The sequence below is a fragment of the Portunus trituberculatus genome, chromosome 47 (genome assembly GCF_017591435.1).
Source record: "Portunus trituberculatus isolate SZX2019 chromosome 47, ASM1759143v1, whole genome shotgun sequence".
Taxonomy (NCBI): Eukaryota; Metazoa; Arthropoda; class Malacostraca; order Decapoda; family Portunidae; genus Portunus; species Portunus trituberculatus.
In genome coordinates this window covers 20,962,427-20,982,719 of record NC_059301.1, presented here as the reverse complement: position 1 = coordinate 20,982,719, position 20,293 = coordinate 20,962,427, and the positions used below count along the sequence as shown (strand labels likewise).

At 40.4% G+C, this 20,293-nt stretch overlaps 1 protein-coding gene across 1 annotated transcript in view; it reads left to right on the top strand.

Annotated features, from left to right (window-relative positions):
• Positions 1-20,293, top strand: part of LOC123520489 (MAM and LDL-receptor class A domain-containing protein 1-like) — a 52,892-nt gene that overhangs the window by 7,569 nt on the left and 25,030 nt on the right. Inside the window, exons 2-10 of the mRNA XM_045282758.1 lie at positions 12,033-12,154; positions 12,652-12,752; positions 13,383-13,478; positions 13,639-13,811; positions 14,191-14,367; positions 17,651-17,807; positions 18,064-18,248; positions 19,345-19,433; positions 19,999-20,171. Of these exons, the coding sequence (XP_045138693.1) occupies positions 12,033-12,154; positions 12,652-12,752; positions 13,383-13,478; positions 13,639-13,811; positions 14,191-14,367; positions 17,651-17,807; positions 18,064-18,248; positions 19,345-19,433; positions 19,999-20,171 (1,273 nt within the window). The remainder of the gene's footprint in view (positions 1-12,032; positions 12,155-12,651; positions 12,753-13,382; positions 13,479-13,638; positions 13,812-14,190; positions 14,368-17,650; positions 17,808-18,063; positions 18,249-19,344; positions 19,434-19,998; positions 20,172-20,293) is intronic.

Genomic DNA, 20,293 nt, shown 5'->3' with positions numbered 1-20,293 from the left:
CTCGGCAGCGTCAACCTGCCGAGGAACAGACTGATGAGAGTTTGGAGGCAACAGGAAAGGCCGCAGGATAATTGTCTTGTTGAACCACCACCAGCACAAACCGCAAACCGCAGAGAACAACATATCCTTAACTCTGATTTCCTCTCTCTCTCTCTCACCCCGGAAGACCCTCTGTAATACTTAGGTGGTGTTCCCCGCGTCAGTACAGGGAGGGGTAATAGGGAGGAGCGGGTGTGGCTTGGTAGGGAGATGCTGTGGGTGGGAACACGTCTCGGTCATGGGTTGGTGGTTGTGTGGGTGTGGGTGTGGGTGTCAGGGGAGGGAATGCTTGTGTGTTTGTGTTTGTGTTTGTGTTTGAGTGTGCTATTCTATTCTTTTTTCTTTTCTTTTTTTTTTCTTTTTGCGTGTCAAGAACATCGGTCCCCCGCAAAAAAAAAGAAAAGAAAAAACATCCAAGTCCTTAATGAAAGAAAAAAATAAGTGGAGGAATAAATAAATGGACAGAAAATAAAAGGTTGGCAAATTAACTTCCAGAAATGATGATGGTGATGATGTGTGTGTGTGTGTGTGTGTGTGTGTGTGTGTATATGAAAGACCATTATTATTATCATTATTATTATTATTATTATTACTATTATCATCATCATTATTATTGCACTTCTGGCCTCGTGGTTCTCTGCAAGTCACCTGTTTCATTCACACCTTCCCTGTCACTTCTCTGTTCTTACTCTTTGTCGTCGTTTTCTTTCCCAGGTCATCACCATCACGTCCCTCCCCACCTCTCCTAAAATTTCCTCTGCTTATCTTTTCCTTGTTATTTCACTTCACACGTGCTGTCACCGCCCTTCAGCTTTGCCTTTTGTTTGTCTTGCTCTATTTCTTTCTTGTTTATTCTGCGTTTTCTTACTTCTTTTTGTTCTCTCTCTCTCTCTCTCTCTCTCTCTCTCTCTCTCTCTCTCTCTCTCTCTCTCTCTCTCTCTCTCTCTCTCTCTCTCTCTCTCTCTCTCTCTCTCTCTCTCTCTCTCTCTCTCTCTCTCTTTCCACCACTTCTTTTTCTTCATATTTTTGTTCTTGTTCTTGGTCTTCTTGTTTTTCTTGCTATTGTTCTTGTTCTTCGTGTTCCTCTTCTCCTTCTCGTTTTATTATTTTTTTTTGTATTGTTTTTCTTTCTCCTCCTCCTTCCTTTGTTACTTTCGTTGTTATTATTGCTATTGTTGCAGGTGTTTTTTTTTTTTTATCTTACTCTTCCTCTTGTTTTCTTGCTTGTCCTTCCTCATCTCTTTCTCATCCCTTCCTTCCCACCTCTTTTAGATAGTTCTTCTTAACCTTCTCGTCCCTTCCTATCTCTTTTCGTTCCCTTCCTTTCTTTCCTCTCTATCTCTTTCCGCTCTTCTTTATCTCTTCATCCGTTCCTATCTCTCGTCGCTCTCTTCCTCCTCCTCCTCCTCCTCCTCCTCCTCCTCCTCCCTCTCCCACCTCTTTTTCTTTTCTTTCTCCTTATCACTTCCAATTTCTTATTCTCCTTCTCGCCATCCTTATCAGCTTCTTATCCTCCTCCCCTCCTCCTCCTCCTCCTCCTCCTCCTCCTCCTCCTCCTCCTCCTCATCCTCTTTCTTATCGCTTTCAGTTTCTTATCCTTTTCCTACCCTCCATCCTTATCAACCTGTTTTCCTTTTCGCTTTTTCATTTTACCTTCTTCCTGTTGTATATGATATCCTCTAAATGTCTTGCTTCCTTTACTATTCGCATGTGCCCTCCTTCCCTCCCTTTCGTGTGTCCTTCGCTTCTTCCTCTCTTTCCTTCTCTCCTGTTTACCTCGATTCTGTATTCACTTTTTTTTTCTTTCCTCTGTCTTGTTTGAAATGGATAAAACTGCTGTGATATATTTTGTGTGTGTGTGTGTGTGTGTGTGTGTGTGTGTGTGTGTGTGTGTGTGTGTGTGTGTTTCTTTGCCATCCAATTTTTTCATATCTCATTTGCTCTGTGATTCTTTTGTCTGTGTTTCTCTCATTCGTTTTTTGTTTGTCTGATTTTTTTTAGAGTTCCATTTATGTTCTTTACATTAACTTTCATCTCTCTCTCTCTCTCTCTCTCTCTCTCTCTCTCTCTCTCTCTCTCTCTCTCTCTCTCTCTCTCTCTCTCTCTCTCTCTCTCTCTCTCTCTCTCCTCGCTCCCTTCCACCTTCCGTCCCTCTCCACCTGGAAGGAAACGTCGATCACCACAAGTACAGTCCCCACCTTGAGTTATCACCGCGTCACAGGAGTTGGGAGTGAGGGAGATCTCAACAACACTGGCCATCTCGTTCTTCTTCTCCCTCGTCCCACCCCTCTCCGCTCTCTGCTTCCTCTCCTCCATGTTGCATCATTTCCCCCTGCTCTCATTATGCCATTTGTTTTTTCTCTCTCTCTCTCTCTCTCTCTCTCTCTCTCTCTCTCTCTCTCTCTCTCTCTCTCTCTCTCTCTCTCTCTCTCTCTCTCTCTCTGGTAGACTCTTTTCAGATGCCACATGGATGATTAGTCGAGTTCCAAGAGGTGTTTTATCCCCGTCTTAAATGTATGCAAGTCGCTTATGTATCAATAAAACATCACGTACTTTTCTCTGGAGCCAGTGAAAAGTGAAAATAAAACGCAGATAACGCTGGACTGCTATGAAAAATCATGATAACACTTGAAAACTCCTGTAATTGTCCATGGAGCGTATTAAAAAACAAAAATCAGACACTGAATAGTTGAACTTTCATTAGAATCATGATAGCACTTGAGTCAATAACTTTTTTTTATTGGAACGAGTTGAGATCAAAGATGGAACACTAAAACGTTCATCTTTTGCTGGAATTATGGAAGCAAAAGTGACTTTCTATTGAGCATGTTAAAAGCGAAGCATTGAATAGTCACTATAGACATCGAAGACACTTAATTGAAAGTTCCAGTAACGCTATTGAGAGTGTGTTAACCCCTTCAGTACTGAAACACATTTTTATCATGAATTTTGGATGTGATTAGACGATTTTACTTTCATTAGGAAGGGTCTATGGAGGTCAGAAGATTAATGTCCAGAGTCTTCACTATTTTAATCCCCATAAACATAAGTTTCTGAACCTGTATAAAATCGCCAAATAATGAGCAGAATGAATTTGAAAACGCGTCACGGTACTGAAGAGGTTAAAAGTAAGGAGACATAATCGTTTGGAAATTTCGTCCCTGCTTTTCCTCCTCGTTCCTTTCTCCGTAGCTCGTGTCACAGTCGCTGCTATAGAAGGCCGCCGCATGACAGTTGCTGGAAAAAAAAAATTGTTCATCTACTTTGTGTGTGTGTGTGTGTGTTAATGGTTGCTGACTTTTTTTTTCTTTCCATCTTTTTCTTTCTCTCTCCTCTCTTCGTTAATTTGCATGACGGTGCCGCGCCTGACGAAGAACAGTGTCGGGAATGTGAGTCTGGTGTTTCTTAACCTGTCATGGTATGTGCTATTTTACATTTTTTTTCCTTAATCTTTTTTTACCGTGTCCGTATTGCAAAGGGCGGGTGACATGTATCCACTGTACTTTTTGTCCTTGTTACTATTATTTTTTTTTCTTCATTGCCACATTAAAACTTTGCATCATAACATTTGTAAATAGAGAGAGGTTTAATTTTTGGAAAGGTGTACCTACGTGTGATGATAAGTCTTGCGTCATGATTGCAAAGAGAAATGTGTTTTGTTTACTGTTATTATTTTTATTCCATAGAGTTAATCTGGTTACTATGGAAAACTTTGCATCATGAGCATTTAGAAATAAGAATATGTTTGATTTTTTGAAAGCCATGACTGGACAGCAAAGGTTGATGTTATTTACTTTCTTGCTTTCTTTCCTATCTCGTATTATACAAACTTCATCTCATTTTTCTCTTATTCTTTTCCTAATCCTCTCACTTTCTAAACTCATCCTTACCAACTTCTTTTCCTTCATTGCTTAGTCATCAAGTATTCTATAACTAATGTCTTTTTTTTTCTTTATCTCGTATACCACAGCCTTTATCATTTACATCATTTTAACCCCTTCAGTACTGGGAAGCATTTTTACCGTGAGTTCGAGTATGATTAACGAATTTTATTTACATTAGGAAGGGTCTGACGCTATAGAGATCAGAAGACTAATGGCCAGAATCTACACTATTTTAATCCCCACATAAGTTTCTGAAGCTGTATGAAATCAATAAATAATAAGCAGAAGTAGTATGAGAACGCGTCATAATACTGAAGGGGTTAAATCTTACCTAACCAACTCCTCCATATCGGTAATATTTCTACTGCCCCTTTTCACTCCCCTTCCCTTCCCCTCCTTCATTTGTCAAACTCTCAACGATACCATTTGTTTCCCTCGTAGGAGTTTGTTCTCCTCACTCCTCACTATTTCCCCTCGATACGCACCTCACTCCTTTGCAATTTGTTCCCTTCACTGACCACTCCATAATGATAACACACACACACACACACACACACACACACACACACACACACACACACACACACACACACACACACACACACACACACACACACGTCCAGCAACCTTGTACGTTATTCAGACTAATATATTTTCCTTCACCTTCTCCATTCTCTCTCTCTCTCTCTCTCTCTCTCTCTCTCTCTCTCTCTCTCTCTCTCTCTCTCTCTCTCTCTCTCTCTCTCTCTCTCTCTCTCTCAAAATGATTTCCATTCGCTTTATTTCCAGGAATCGTCTTTTTTCCATTGTTCCAGAAGTTCTATTAGTCTTTCGGTTTTTCCTGTTTTCAGTTTTTTCGTAATTTTTTTTCAAGTCATGTTTTTTTTCAGATTTCCTTGTGTTTCCAGTTTTTCTAGTGCGTTTCAGAAGTCTTTTTATTTTTGGGGTTTTCCTGTTGTCATTTTTTTTGTTTTTTTCAATTTAGTGTCTAGGATTTTTTTGTTCTTATCAGTACTTCCTCCCATCAGTGTTTTTATCGTAGATTCAGTGTTTTGTTTTTATTTTTTTTTTGTTACTATTCTGTTTTTGTGTTAGTGTTCATTTTCAGGATTCTGTTTTTCCAGTCAGTTTTCTTAGTTTCTTTGGTTTCAATTTCCATGGTCAGTTTCCGCGCGGTTTTAACACCAAAGAACTTTCTAGGATTTCAGAATTAGTTTTAGAATTTTCCTGTTCATTTTTTCTCCAGTTTCTTCCAGTCAGTGTTATTTTCAGTATTCCAGTTTTTTTCCAGTTTCTTCTAGTCTACTCTTTCCAGTTCTCCGATCTTTTCAGTTTCTCCCAGCCAATATTCTTTCCGATATTACACTTTTTCCAGTTTCTTCCGGTCATTGTTATTCCCAGTATTATAGCTTTTTTTTTTTTCTCCTAGTCAGTGCTTCTTCAAGTATTCCAGTTTCTTCCAGTTTCTCCCTGTCTGTGTTTTTTTTTTTTCAGTACTCCAGTCTTTTCGGTTTCTCCCAGTCAATTCCCTTCCTTGGATCTTAGTTTTCCAGTCATGGATTATTCTTTCTAAGACTGTCTTTTTTTTTTTTTTTTCAAGATTGCAGTTCTCTTACTTTTCCAGACTCACTATTCGGTTTAACTTTACCCTTTCAGTTCCATGGCGCGTTTCCATATTCACTCTGGTTTCTATTTGGTGATTTTATACAGCTTTAGAAACTCGTGTGGGGATTGAAATAGTGAAGACTATGGCCATTAATCTTCTGACCTCCATAGACCCATCTTAATGTCAATAAAATGGTCTAATCATATGCAAAACTCGAGGTAAAAATGTGTCCCAGTACTGAAGGTAATGAAATGGAGTTCCTTTCATAGGTGTATATGCGTGCAGTTAATATGGAATCATCAACCTGGTAAAAGAGAAGTAGTTAAGGCAATAATAATAACGTTGAAAATATAAATGAACAGAAAAGAAAAAGAAAAAGGTAGTGGAAAGTAAAATGAGAACTTTCTATAACAAACGAAACCACGAGACTTTTTAGCGTGTCTTTTTTTTTCATTTCATTAATTCATACGTGAAAAGTTGGCGTCTCTTGCTTGTTTACATTGAGAGAGAGAGAGAGAGAGAGAGAGAGAGAGAGAGAGAGAGAGAGAGAGAGAGAAACTTCAGCCTTCAGGGGGAAATAAATAGAATGTTTTGAAAGATGTTGCAAAGTGTTTTCAATCTTGTTCTTGCAATTTAGTCAACTTATAGTAATCTCTCTCTCTCTCTCTCTCTCTCTCTCTCTCTCTCTCTCTCTCTCTCTCTCTCTCTCTCTCTCTCTCTCTCTCTCTCTCTCTCTCTCTCTCTCTCTCTCTCTCTCTCTCTCTCTCTCTCTCTCTCTCTCTCTCTCTCTCTCTCTCTCTCTCTCTCTCTCTCTCTCTCTCTCTCTCTCTCTCTCTCTCTCTCTCTCTCTCTCTCTCTCTCTCTCTCTCTCTCTCTCTCTCTCTCTCTCTCTCTCTCTCTCTCTCTCTCTCTCTCTCTCTCTCTCTCTCTCTCTCTCTCTCAGGGTCAATCTGCACCACTGCACCTCACCACAAATTGACCCTCACTCATCCTCTCAACCTACTTCCCATTCCCTCACTCACTCCCTTACCACTCCTACCTCACTCACTCACTCCCATCCTCATCCCCTTCCTCACTCACCACTCCCATCCCCTCCCGATCATATCCCTTCCACCCTACCTCTTTCTTTTCCCCTCTCAATCCCGACTCATTCTAAATCCCATATTCTTAAAAACCTCTTCGTCTTATCCTTTACTTTTGAGCAGACTGTATTGGATGTTATTAAGGTTATCAGGGTGGTTTTTATGATTCTAGTGGTAGTTGAACAAGAATCCGATATCATTAATGGAAAATAATGCTAATGTGAACCTTTACTATCTCCGTGGCTTCTGAAAGTAAAAATGTCTAAGTTCCAATCTATTTTCATTCTTGCATTCACTTTCTCTCACTCCCTCCTCCTATACATCCTTTCAGCTCCTTCCTCCTCCTATACATCCTTTCAGCTCCATATCTCTTGAGGTTTCTTCCACTTGTATCTTTTTAGACGTGTCATGCATTCTTATCTCCCCTGTCACATGTCTTTTCTTTGTGTGATTTGGTCTTTATGTGCCTTTGTCTGCCAGCTTACTTGTTTGTTTGTCTTGTCTGTCTGCCTGACCGTTTGTTTGACTGTCTGTTTGCTGTTTGGATGTTTGTCTATCAATATGTGTGCATGTATGAGTATATTTGTTTGCTTGTATTTTTGTCGGTTTGTCTTTGTCTCAATTTTCTCTCTCTCTCAATTCTCTCTCTCTCTCTCTCTCTCTCTCTCTCTCTCTCTCTCTCTCTCTCTCTCTCTCTCTCTCTCTCTCTCTCTCTCTCTCTCTCTCTCTCTCTCTCTCTCTCTCTCTCTCTCTCTCTCTCTCTCTCTCTCTCTCTCTACCAAGGGAAAGGACCACTATTGCCATATTTTCCAAGTAAGGGCGTGACCTGCCTCTGCATCACTCCCAGGATGTGACTGTCCTTGGTATTTACACGTACTACATCATCCCGACACACCCCAAGCACCATTATCTTTCTTCTCTTAGCATTTGCCTTCCCAGCCTCTCCTCTCTTCTAGCGCATCACTCATCTTCTTGCCAACTTCCTCCCCTCGCACGTGGATAGAAAATTAATGTACTGCAGAGATAGTTGTAATGTTTCCTGCTGCTTCTGTTTTGCTATTGTTGTTACTTGAGCGTACAGAGGAAGGAAGATGTTAAGGAGGAAAGGAGGAAGGGGGAGAGGGACAGAGGATGGATGAGTAGTATATGAGTGTTTTGTCTTCATGGTAAAAGTCCTTTTGTTTTAAATTTATTTGGTATGTTTATTTATATTTCTCTCTCTCTCTCTCTCTCTCTCTCTCTCTCTCTCTCTCTCTCTCTCTCTCTCTCTCTCTCTCTCTCTCTCTCTCTCTCTCTCTCTCTCTCTCTCTCGTCACGGCCTTGCATTGCTCCTGGCAGGGGGTGAGGGAGGGAACCTTGAGTGGATGGGTGGAAGAGGGGGTGAGGTAAGGAAGGGACGGGAGGGGAAGGGAAGGGCGGGGTGGGAGATGCATGGGAGATAAGGGGCACGTTGGTCCTTGAGGGTGACGGTGGAAGGAAGAAGGGAGGGATGTTACACGTGGGGGTTTCATTTTGAGCATAACAAAGAACAAAAACAAGGGACCTCACCTGTAAACTATAATTAACGCATGTACACCTGTCTTGTCTGTGTGTCTGTATGTATGTCTGTCTGACCCTCCCAATTCTTTTCTTCTTTCCATCCCTTTCTCTTTTCTTCTGTTTTCTTTTTTTTTTTTTTTTTTACTTCGTTATAATTTCAGTGTTTCTTTCCTTTTCTTTACATTTTTTTTTCATAATCGTCAGATAGTTTTTTTTTTTTTTCTAAGTGACTTTTGTATTCACACTTTGTCTTTTCTTTTTATCATCGTAGTATAATGTTGTCGTAATGTTTGGTATGTTGTTTCTATATTTAATTCTTGACTTTCGCATCTTTCATGTCAGGCTTGTTGTTGTTGTTGTTGTTGTTGTTGTTGTTGTTGTTGTTGTTGTTGTTGCTGTTGCTGTTGTTGCTGCTTTTCCTCCTCTTCTTTTTTTTTTTTTCTTCTTCTTCTTCTTCTTCTTCTTCTTCTTCTTCTTCTTCTTCTTCTTCTTCTTCTTCTTCTTCTTCTTCTTCTTCTTCTTCTTCTTCTTCTTCTTCTTCTTCTTCTTCTTCTTCTTCTTCTTCTTCTTCTTCTTCTTCTTCTTCTTCTTCTTCTTCTTCTTCTTCTTCTTCTTCTTCTTCTTCTTCTTCTTCTTCTTCTTCTTCTTCTTCTTCTTCTTCTTCTTCTTCTTCTTCTTCTTCTTCTTCTTCTTCTTCTTCTTCTTCTTCTTCTTCTTCTTCTTCTTCTTCTTCTTCTTCTTCTTCTTCTTCTCAGTAAAAGTGAACAGTAGTAGTAGTAGTAGTAGTAGTAGTAGTAATAATAGCAGCAGCAGCAGCAGCAGCAGCAGCAGCAGCAGCAGTAGTAGTAGTAGTAGTAGTAGTAGTAGTAGTAGTAGTAGTAGTAGTAGCAGCAGCAGCAGCAGCAGCAGCAGCAGCAGCAGCAGTAGCAGTAGTAGTAGTAGTAGTAGTAGTAGTAGTAGTAGTAGTAGTAGTAGTAGTAGCAGCAGCAGCAGCAGCAGCAGCAGCAGCAGTAGCAGTAGTAGTATTTCCCCCATTCATGTTAGACAAGCATATGGTGTCTCTCACGCTCTTGGCCTTTCCTCTGTTGGTTATTTCCTTGTCCAGTATTTCACACGAGCCGTCATCGCCCTTCAACACACACACACACACACACACACACACACACACACACACACACACACACACACACACACACACACACACACACACACACACACACTTTCTCTCTTTCTCTCTCTTCTCGGTGTTGAAAAAATTAATTTCTGAAAAAAAAAAAATGTAAGAGTTGCACATCCTTGAAATAGAAATTTTTAGGTAAGCAGTAGACTCAATATTGGTAGTAAAGGTGGCACCGATAGGTAAAGATAGCGCGGATTTGGGTAATGTGTAAGTAGTATTAGTGTAGATAAAGAGTGGACGCAACCATTATCACAAGATGTGTGTGTGTGTGTGTGTGTGTGTGTGTGTGTGTGTGTGTGTGTGTGTGTGTGTGTGTGTGTGTGTGTGTTGTGAGCATGTGCGCGTGTTGCTTGGCTAACCACACAGGAGTGTGGGTCGTACGTGCTCATAAATGTGTGCAGACGTTGATCGAAGAATGCTATGAGAAGTTAAGAAAGATGGGTTATACCCTTTTTTGTTGTTCTGTAAGGTAGTGATAGAGTAAACTGTTTAATCTTAATTCTTTTCTGGAAACTGATGAAACTTCACTCTTTCAAATTTTATAAACTTGTCACTAATTTAGTACTGACATGCCCACCGCTATGTATAGATTCCCCAGCGTTTCCAATAATTGTATCAAAGGAGTAATGGAAGAAGGTATTTATTCGTCTTGCCGCAGTAATGGAGGAAGGTATTTGTCTCGTTCATCTCGCTTCAATAATGGAAAAAGGTATTTACGTTTCTTATTGGATTTTATCAGGGAATACACTTTCGGCCAAACTAAATCACATGACTATATTGGAAACTTTCACCTCTTTTTCTGTTTCTCAATTTTAAATTTAGTGTAGTTTATCACAACCACGGAAGAACTAACACATGTGGTGCTTTTTTCTTCTCCTTCTTTTGTGTTACTTTGCTATATAGCCACCGCGGTTTTGTGTTCCGGCCACTTACTTTGCATGAACACAGTGACCGCCACCATGCACTGAGTACAGAGTCGTTTGACCGCCTGATGTAAACATGCCGCGGTGATGTAAATTCTTTGACGAAATGTGTGACTCAATCGGATGACTGGTGGAGTAGAGAAGCAGCGTGGTGGGACTGACAAGGACTGGTTGAGGCAACCACGTGAATGAATAAGTGGGAATATTGGAGAACTTTCACTTAAGTAAGAAATAAATGGAAAAAAAAACTTTAATTAGATGGACCAACAGGTGAATAAAAACTGCATACATCAAGGAGAGAAAAAAAAAAAGAATGGCGTAAGAAAAATGAAACCTCGGAAAAACGGAACCGAGATGTCAGGAGTGGTGGGCTCACGGGTTGGTTCCTGCGCACCGTGACACCTTCCCCGTCGCCCCCGCCCATCATACGCCGCCGCCGCCATCACGGGAGGCACTTGACCACAAAATTCCAGGTGAGAAGAGGAAGAGATGGAAGGGAGAGGAAGAGTGATGCAATGTGTGTAGCGGGGTTGAGGACGGAGGGAGTGGGGTTGGTGTGGCGCGAAGAGGGCCCACTGAGGTTTTAGTGGTTGAGTTGTGCTGTGAAGGATTTTTTGTCATGTGATGCAGGTCCTGTAGATGTGAGGCCTCCTGGAACAATTTTATCCATTTACATACCGGAGTGACAAGCAAGAAGGCAAATAAGGACTGCTACAGACAGGTGAACAGACAGACAAACAAGTAAGCCGTGATTGAGGCGTCATAGGCGTCAGATGGTCATAATCAGCCGCTCCACAGTCTTCATTGTCATCGTCCTCCACGTTCCAGGACGCTCGCCATCGCATTGGCTGGAGGATCCTCGCGGCGGCAGTTTGTTCGCGTTGCTTTCCGTCCCGAGCGATTCACTTTCCACTGTGGCCTTGAGACGCACCTCGGAGTCCCCTTGGCGTCGCGCTTCGCCTCACTGGTGTGCTCTGCCGCCACGTTTTTTTATTTATTTGGGCGTTACTTTACTTTTAGTTTCTCTGACTTTTGCTCTTGATCATCGATATCAAGAGAAATGTGCTTATTATCAGTACAGTGAGAGTGTTCTGCCATTGTATGTAAAAGCTGGCTAGCAATCAGACATTTATGTACAGCATCATTGCTCTCCTCTTCTAGTCTTCCTCAGATATAACCATGTGAGCAGTTCATATAATCAGAACATCGACACATCTCGCGTATGGTGCCCATCTTACGACGGAAAGGGAGACGGCGGTTCAAGGGCGTGACTGAACGGTGAATGGGACGCGTGACACAGCAGGGGCGGTGCCGTATAGCGGGAAGCTGCGACGCGGCGTGCTATACAAACTCTGAGAAGTGAAGCAAAAGAAAAGGTTATCATGGCTGATCGCACCATCCCATTACTGGTATCCGTATCTTAACGTTTTTATAGGACAGAAGAAAACGTTGTGTCATGAGGGTGGTAGCAACGAAGTCCGGAACTGAGCTGAATCGTAATGCTCACCGTGTTTCCTTCTCGTCTGTTCGATTCGCGGCAGTGCTTTCCTTCACGTCTGCTTGAGTGCTTGGCGATGCTGATGCTACTCCTTGCCGCGTTGTTGTTGTTGTTGTTGTTGTTGTTGTTGTTGTTGTTGTTGTTACTACTACTACTACTACTACTACTACTACTACTACTACTACTACTACTACTACTACTACTACTACTACTACTACTACTACTACTACTACTACTACTGCTGCTGCTTCCATTACCACCATCACTATATCCATTCCCAGAAGGTTGAGCCACGTGAGAAGCGGCAGACTGAAGTAATCCCATCGGGCATTTGCGACTTTGGCAGTGAGGGGGCATCCACCTGGTGTTCTTGGAGCTCTCCCGGACCCGACGCTTCCTCCAGGTAACCTCGTATCCTTATCTCTTTTTGCTGTTGTCTTAAAGTGAAAGATTGGGGCTATTTAGGGGAAAATATGATAATGGTGATTCACAGGTGATTTACTTCTCACCAGCAGCTTTGTTTCCATGGCTAGTGGCCTCTGGCACCACGGTGATCCTAACTGTGGAAGCTCGGAGACCGCCTAAAGCTGTCTTGATGGTAGTCTTTGATGATGTTGCCACTTGACTAATCCTGTTGTTGGGCCATGTGCTGGGGTCATTGTATATGAGGGAAAAGACCTTGCCACTGTACTAATCATAGGTCTGGATGTAGTATGATGCCAGTGCATTTAAAGAGCACGGAAATGACGTCTAACTCATGGCTTTGTTAACATTGACTACCACTGTGTTTTGAATTAATGGAGTGATACATATTTATTTCCGACTCTCATCAGGAGGATATGGAGGCTATGGAAATTGTAGTCATGATACAGGGTAGGTGGTAAAGCTCGTGTTTTGCAGAGTGGAGAGTGAAGGCGCCCCTGAGGCCTGGACGCTCTCCACGGGAATGAACTCGTTGTGGGTTGGCGGGCCCTTCAATGACACCACCGGCGATGACAGGGGTGAGTGACAAGGGACAGGCAAGACGTAAACATTTAAAACCTCTACAATACAGGGATAAGGGGAAAATAATGTTTGGTTGCACGAAGTCTTGAAAATTAGTACATTTCGTTTCAGCATCTGTCTTAATCATTCTGCCACTAACTGGTACTCTCACTTGCTGACAGGCCTACATACTGTTACTGTCTGGTTATGAAATGTGCAGCAAAATGGCATTGTATTCTTATCTAAACAGAATCATAAGGACCTGGATTATCCAAATGGAACAGCCTAGTACATATTTTGAAATTAATTAAGATTAGTAATTTGTGTCTGTTCCAGTTTCAAGGGCACAGGCTATCCAGGAGCCTGTCAGAGGTGAATGTGTTTTAAAATTTGATTTATAGTACATAGTGGTGAATGCTATGCTCTCTCAGCAGAGGAGGGAGAGTGGTTTGCTGTAAAAAAGACAATGATAATAGAACAAAAAAAATGGGAATGTGTAGACTGATCAATGTGAGAGAGCATCAGTCACTGGTATTGTTCCCATATTGACATTACCTCAAATTCTGAAATAATTACTGTGGTAGAGATAGTGAGATGGAGTTTGTTGACCCTTTGTATTATTTTGGCCCTTCCGCTGCTCCCATCAGGAGGATATGCCTTCCACGAGACTTCCAGCACACCCTCCAAACTGGCGCCACTCGCCGTGATGGAGTCTGAGATGCAGGGACCGACAGGTCCTGATGGTGAGCATCAGTGGTGTTTGTGTGACCCCGAGTGGTGGTGATGCTTTTGTGACTGTCGATAGTGGAGAGAATACAGAAAGATATTGGCATTACCTCTATTACCTATAATTATGATTGCTTCCTGAGTTGACTACAGTTTTCTGATCCCTCTTCTTGCTAGGGAAATGCCTTAAGTTCTGGTACTTCCTGGATGGACTGAGTGCAAGTGAGCTTCGCGTTAAAGTTCGCAAAAGAGGAGAGGGTAAAGCTGTCACCATTTGGAAGACCAATGACCTCACCCGCGGGGATTGGCGGGAGGCCCAAGCCCTTTACACCTTCACTGATAACCACACGGTGCGTCCCCTCCCCAGACCTGGTCATTGTGTATCCCCCATACACTCCAAATACACAGGCATTTTTATTGCATTCTCTTGATTAAGCTTCCTTGTAAAACTATAGGTACAATGGAGGTCATTCCCTTCATTACCCAGAACTAAAGAGTTTGTGTCCAGCCATTAAATGGCAACTTGTATAATTGTATTTCTCCTAGTTCTAACAATTTAGATTTCTCTTTTAAATATAATGGTTTGGTGAAGTTGCTGTATTGGAAAAGAGCCCTTTAGAAAGAACATTTGTGGCTTTGTTATTTCACAAAGCTAGTAATCTTTATGATAACTAAGACCAGTAAATTTGCCAAAATCAATGTTGTGACTGTTATTTTGACTATCTGTAGATAATGGTGGAAGCTGTTCCTGCCACTGCAGGAGATCCCTTCAACATTTTCCGAGGGCACATTGCTGTGGATGATCTTGGGACTCGGCCTGGACAGGAGTGCATTGGCTTGTGTTCCTTTGAAGGTGGCATGTGTGACTGGAATAATGTCCGAACCGATGACTTTGATTGGGTGCTGGTGAGTGAGCCTAAGGGTGGTGTGCATGCTTGTGAAATAGGTAGTATTATACAATTATGGTGATCAACCCCAAGCTCCCTGCACGGTCTAGCTGGAGAGACTTTACTTTTCAGCAAATATTGTACGTGTTTGTGCTTTAAGCTTTCATGAACTGTCTGGCAATGTCGTCATTATCTTGACATCTTGAGCAGACTCTATTGAAGATTACTTGAGCTCCCAAGGGCATTGTTATGATTCTAATGAAGTCTCATAAAGATTTGGCAGCATCATCTTTGAAAATCCAACTTATCGGTGTAATATTTTTTAAATAATCATGTTTTAGAATACTACAAGAGCAAGCACATTAGTATCCTTTATTCCCCTATAAGGTTGTCCTGGATGCCACATGTCTCATCCATATTGGTTTTTGTATTGCTTGTGTGTGTTATGAGAGTTAGTTGTTCCTTGTTCTATTGTGCATCTATGTTCTATGGATTATTATCTCATATATATATATATATATATATATATATATATATATATATATATATATATATATATATATATATATATATATATATATATATATATATATATATATGAGAGTTAGTTGTTCCTTGTTCTATTGTGCATCTATGTTCTATGGATTATTATCTCATATATATATATATATATATATATATATATATATATATATATATATATATATATATATATATATATATATATATATATATATATATATATATATATATATATATATATATATATACATACATACATACAGTGGTGCCTTTGAATACGAACTTAATCTGTTCAAAATTTTCTTCTTATTCCAAAATGTTCTTACTCTAAAGCATCAAAATACATGTATTCTTATGGAAGTAATTATAATTCGTTCCAAACCACCTCCCAAGACCAAAAAAATTCTATTTTCCACCTAATTTCTTACTTTTCGAATACTATTACTATATGTACTACTATTATTATGCCAGAACTATAAAAAATAGGAAAATAAAGCAGGAAAGTAAGCAAAATGTAATATGATGAAAATTCAACTTGTCGTGGTCAGAAACAAGCGTCACCACATCTTCATGTGACTCCATCAAGCCAGCACCGCACACTCTTATATAAGCCAATAAGCTTTTTTTTTATATACTGCATTCATTATGGAAAATAAATAAGGGAAGTAAGCAAATTGTAATATGAAAATTCAACTTCTTCGTAGTCAGAAACAAGTGTCAACGTTTCCTGGTCAAGACAGCCCCTGACCACGACGGCCCCCGACCCCGACAGCCCCGTGTTTACCATGACAACCCCACACCAAATTTTAGGTTATTATCCTTTTATTTCTTTCATTATGTTAACATGTTAACCGCGGATGGCAACTCAGTGTTCCTGAGATAGTGTTTCGTAGTATGGAGCATTAAAAACCATAACATATTGGTACACTGGTGTACCCTGCACATATAGTGCATATACGTATCCAGGGTGTAACTTGACTTTCTGGAAATATTGAAAGAGGTAAGAGAACATACATTTCTAAGCAGAAAATGTTATATAGACATATGCATTTTAAGGTTTTGTTTGCCCGTAAGATGATTTTGAAATTTCTGAGAGGCGCGCAATAGTCCATTGTGTTTTTATGAGGTGACGACGACTGTTGCTGGCTTGTTGCAGCAGCCGGAGGTGCCACTTGGCTAAATACCGAATGTTTTAATATTATGTTTTGCAATCTTACATTTAAGACAGATTGTATCAACAAGTATGCAATTTACTGATAAACATTACACGATAACATTATTGCGGTGATTAAAAGTAAGCACTCACGTACGGTACTACTTGGTACAGTACCTATAACTGAGGAAGGATGGGGAGGGATGGGGAGTGGGGAGCGACTGATCTATTAATACAATCTGTCTTAATATAAGATGCTCTATTAACAAGTATAATTTAAAACCATGTTACGGGTAAAAAAGAAACTGAGGCCGCCTTGGTCTGTAGTGTGGGGCTGTCGTGGAGGGCCGTCGTGGTCAGGGGCCATCTTTACCATGACCCAGCGTCAGCTGACTCCATCAAGCCAGCACTACGCACTCTTATCTAAACCAATAACAATTCCAATATTGTCATGCATCATAATATGTTTCTGAACTGCTTACTTATCAACAGAAATACATGTATATCTTATATCTCACCAAGAAATACATAAAAAATGATAAAATACAGCATACTGACATAAGTGTTCTCACCATCCTCACGCTTGGCGCCCTCACACCTACACAAACGTATCCTTGTAAAAGCTGATACATGATTGGCTAAGTGTCCACCATCTTGAAAACAATGGGCCAATGACAGGTCTCGATATATGACAAATAGCCTCAAGCATAAACAAACTGTGCGTCATAAAGGAGCGCGCACGGTCCAGATTTAAGATATATCTGGACTGTGGGACCGCGGCTTCTGAAAGGCGACATGATCATGCCTGACGGGATCTAACGTAAGAGCCACGATTGTGCCTGACAGGCTATAAGGGTTAAGGCTTTTAATTCATGAGCTGGATACTCTCTCTTCCCCTCGGATCTACTAGAATCTTCCATACGTCTGTCTATATGTCTCGTGACCACGTGTGCTGCTACGCTAGGCAATGATCTTGATAACTAAAAAAAACTTCATATTATTATCCCAGGCACTACAAAACAACAACCAAACAATTGCAAACAACATTCCTGAGGCACTGAGGCAGCGTGGTGCCCCAGCATGCAGTCAGCTGATCGCGCAGTGCTGCGCGCAATCTGTTGACCGAGTTTATTATTGTTCGCACTCCAATGCAAAAAAAAAAAAAAAAAAAAAAAAAAAAAAAAACCGATTTTTTTTTTGTTCGTACTCCAAGTTGTTCGTACTCGAAATCGTTCGTACTCCAAGGTAACACTGAGTGTGTGTGTGTGTGTGTGTATATATATATATATATATATATATATATATATATATATATATATATATATATATATATATATATATATATATATATATATATATATATATATATATATATATATATACACACACACACACATACACAGGAGAGAGAGAGAGAGAGAGAGAGAGAGAGAGAGAGAGAGAGAACATAATTTTGGTAGATAAGATGACTAGTATAAATTCTGATTAAAATGCATTGTCAGACTAATGAATTTTAACAGCAACCTACACATACTAGAATGAGGATTACAAATCCTCATGTGGCAAGATTATATCTAGAATATTTAATAGTCCCTCGCAGTGAGCACTCCTTTATTTTTCCTACCAGGGTCGTGGCACTCAGAACCCAATCACAGGCCCACCGAGGGACCACAGCAGTTCTCAAGGGGAGGCCCTGGGCGGGGCCTACGTGTTTTTAGACTCCTCCTTTCCACGCAGACCTGGGGATGTGGGCAGACTGGAAAGCATTGAATTTCAGGCAACAGGTGATTTCATGCTGTGCATAATTTTCAATGTACTACAAGTTTATTCAATTTATGTCATACCTGCACAACAAAATTGTCTTCTGTTGACTGTTTTTTATCAATAGAAGACAAGTCTGCTTCTTATTACTTTTTCTTTTTCAATATGTGTATCTTATCTTATGATTTTGTTTATCCTTATCCATCATATTCCTCCATCAGCCTTCTCATTCCATTCCCACACCTTACTATCATTAAATCTCTTCCTTCCTCCTTTCAGACCCTAATAATCCACCCTGCATGAGGTTCTACACATACATGGCAGGACGGGGTGTGGGTCGCCTGCGAGTGTTGCTTGAAGATGTGGTCACACGAAAACAGCAAATCATGTGGGCACTGCAGGGTCACCAGGGCACACGGTGGGTCCAAGGACAGCTGCCACTCTCCTCCGGCACCCCCTTCAAGGCAAGTCAATATCTTCTCAGGAGACCTTGACCATCATAAATTTTATACCTGTGTCTTTACAAGAAAGGTCTTGATCTCAAAACTTTTACTTCTCATTTTCTCACGCACTTATTTATACCAACTTCTGATCTTGCAAATTGAAGAAATATTTTTACCTTCTTTACCAACAAAATAATTTATTGTTCAGTCATTGTTCCTTTTCAAAGGACCTTGGTGTTTCATCCAGGTATAATTAATTACCTGTGTAAAAGAGAACTTATGAGATATGTCAGTTCAGTGCATGTTCCAGTAATGTAGATCCTAATGTAATCACCCTTTCAAATCTGAATCAGTATTATATGTTCAGCTTTTCTTGTGGTCCTTTTGAATTTTTTTGTGAATTGTCTCCCATGAGTGACTTGACAGTAACTGGTATTTGCATATTATGTACATGACAGATTTTAGTTCAATCTCACAAAACTACATCCATGAAATTGAAGGCAGGAAATGTATATCTTACCAGTGATATTAGGTGTTGTATTGCATGTTGTTGTGTCTGTAAAATGGATACTTTTTCAAGTTTTGCCATGTGATGTTTGACTCAAATGACTTTGATGCAGCCTCTGAATTCAACTAGGTTTAACATTCTTGATCCAGCTGACTGAAGGCATGAGAGGTGAACTGATGTTGTGGCCATAATCAGACACAGCAATCAGTCTATACCAATATTTTTCTTCAGCAACTTTTTTGTGATACCTATACTGTACTGCACTTCATATCAGTATCATTTGCAATGATACTGACAATCACTGAAGCAGGAAATTTGTCCTAGACTATTCATTCTCACAATAATTTGAGGGAGTGGTGGAACATTACTATATATATATAAAGAACATTACTATATATATAAAGATATATTATATATATATATATATATATATATATATATATATATATATATATATATATATATATATATATATATATATATATATCTTTGTTTTTCTTTTTTTGAGGTACAGTACTGGAAATTTCTTGTTATGAATTGTTGAGCCTCTGTCTTTGAGTCCTGTAGCAAGAGAATTTACCACATCCTGATTCCTCATGCTCCTGACAGGTGGTGTTTGAGGGGACAATTGGCAAACCACGCCTTGGGGACATCGCATTAGATGACATCACCATCGTCTCTGGACCCTGTGCTAGTGAGTTTATCATTGCCTTCTGTATTTCCCATTGTCCCAGTGTGTCCCTTGAAATACATGTTCCATTAGCTATGGTTTGTGTGTCTCCAGCAGATCAAGTATGTTACCTTTATTTCCTGTGTGTTGGAGTACTTGTATGTCTCCTATGTAATTCCAGTGTAGCCATGTTTCTTCTGTAGCTTCATTTAGTGCTTCTCTAGTTATATGGCACTTCTTGTATCCCATGTACATTCTTCTAAGTTGTTCCATCATTATCGTTTATATCCAACCACTTTTGTTCATTGCTATTTGATTATCTCTCATGAAGTATATGTTATTTATTGTTTAGTGTCTTGAAGTATATGTTATTTATTGTTTAGTGTCTTCTGTTTTCAATGCATCTCTCTCTCTCTCTCTCTCTCTCTCTCTCTCTCTCTCTCTCTCTCTCTCTCTCTCTCTCTCTCTCTCTCTCTCTCTCTCTCTCTCTCTCTCTCTCTCTCTCTCTCTCTCTCTCTCTCTCTCTCTCTCTCTCTCTCTCTCTCTCTCTCTCTCTCTCTCTCTCTCTCTCTCTCTCTCTCTCTCTCTCGCAGCTCTTCCCCTGCTGCCATGCCACCTGCTTCCGGAGACTGTACTTTTGAGGAAGACACATGTGGCTGGAGCAATCCCGGTGCCAACCAGCGTGTGGACAACCTGCAATTCCTGAGGGTGAGGGCGGCAGAGTTTGCTTTCCCAACGACTGATCACAGCACAGGCTCCCGACAAGGTGAGGGAGGAGGTAGATGGGGAATGATGCATAAAAAGATGAAGAATATGCTTTACTATCTGTCAGAGCAGGTAAAAGATTTTTATTTTTTTTTTATAATGGTTTCTTTCCATACATATTTT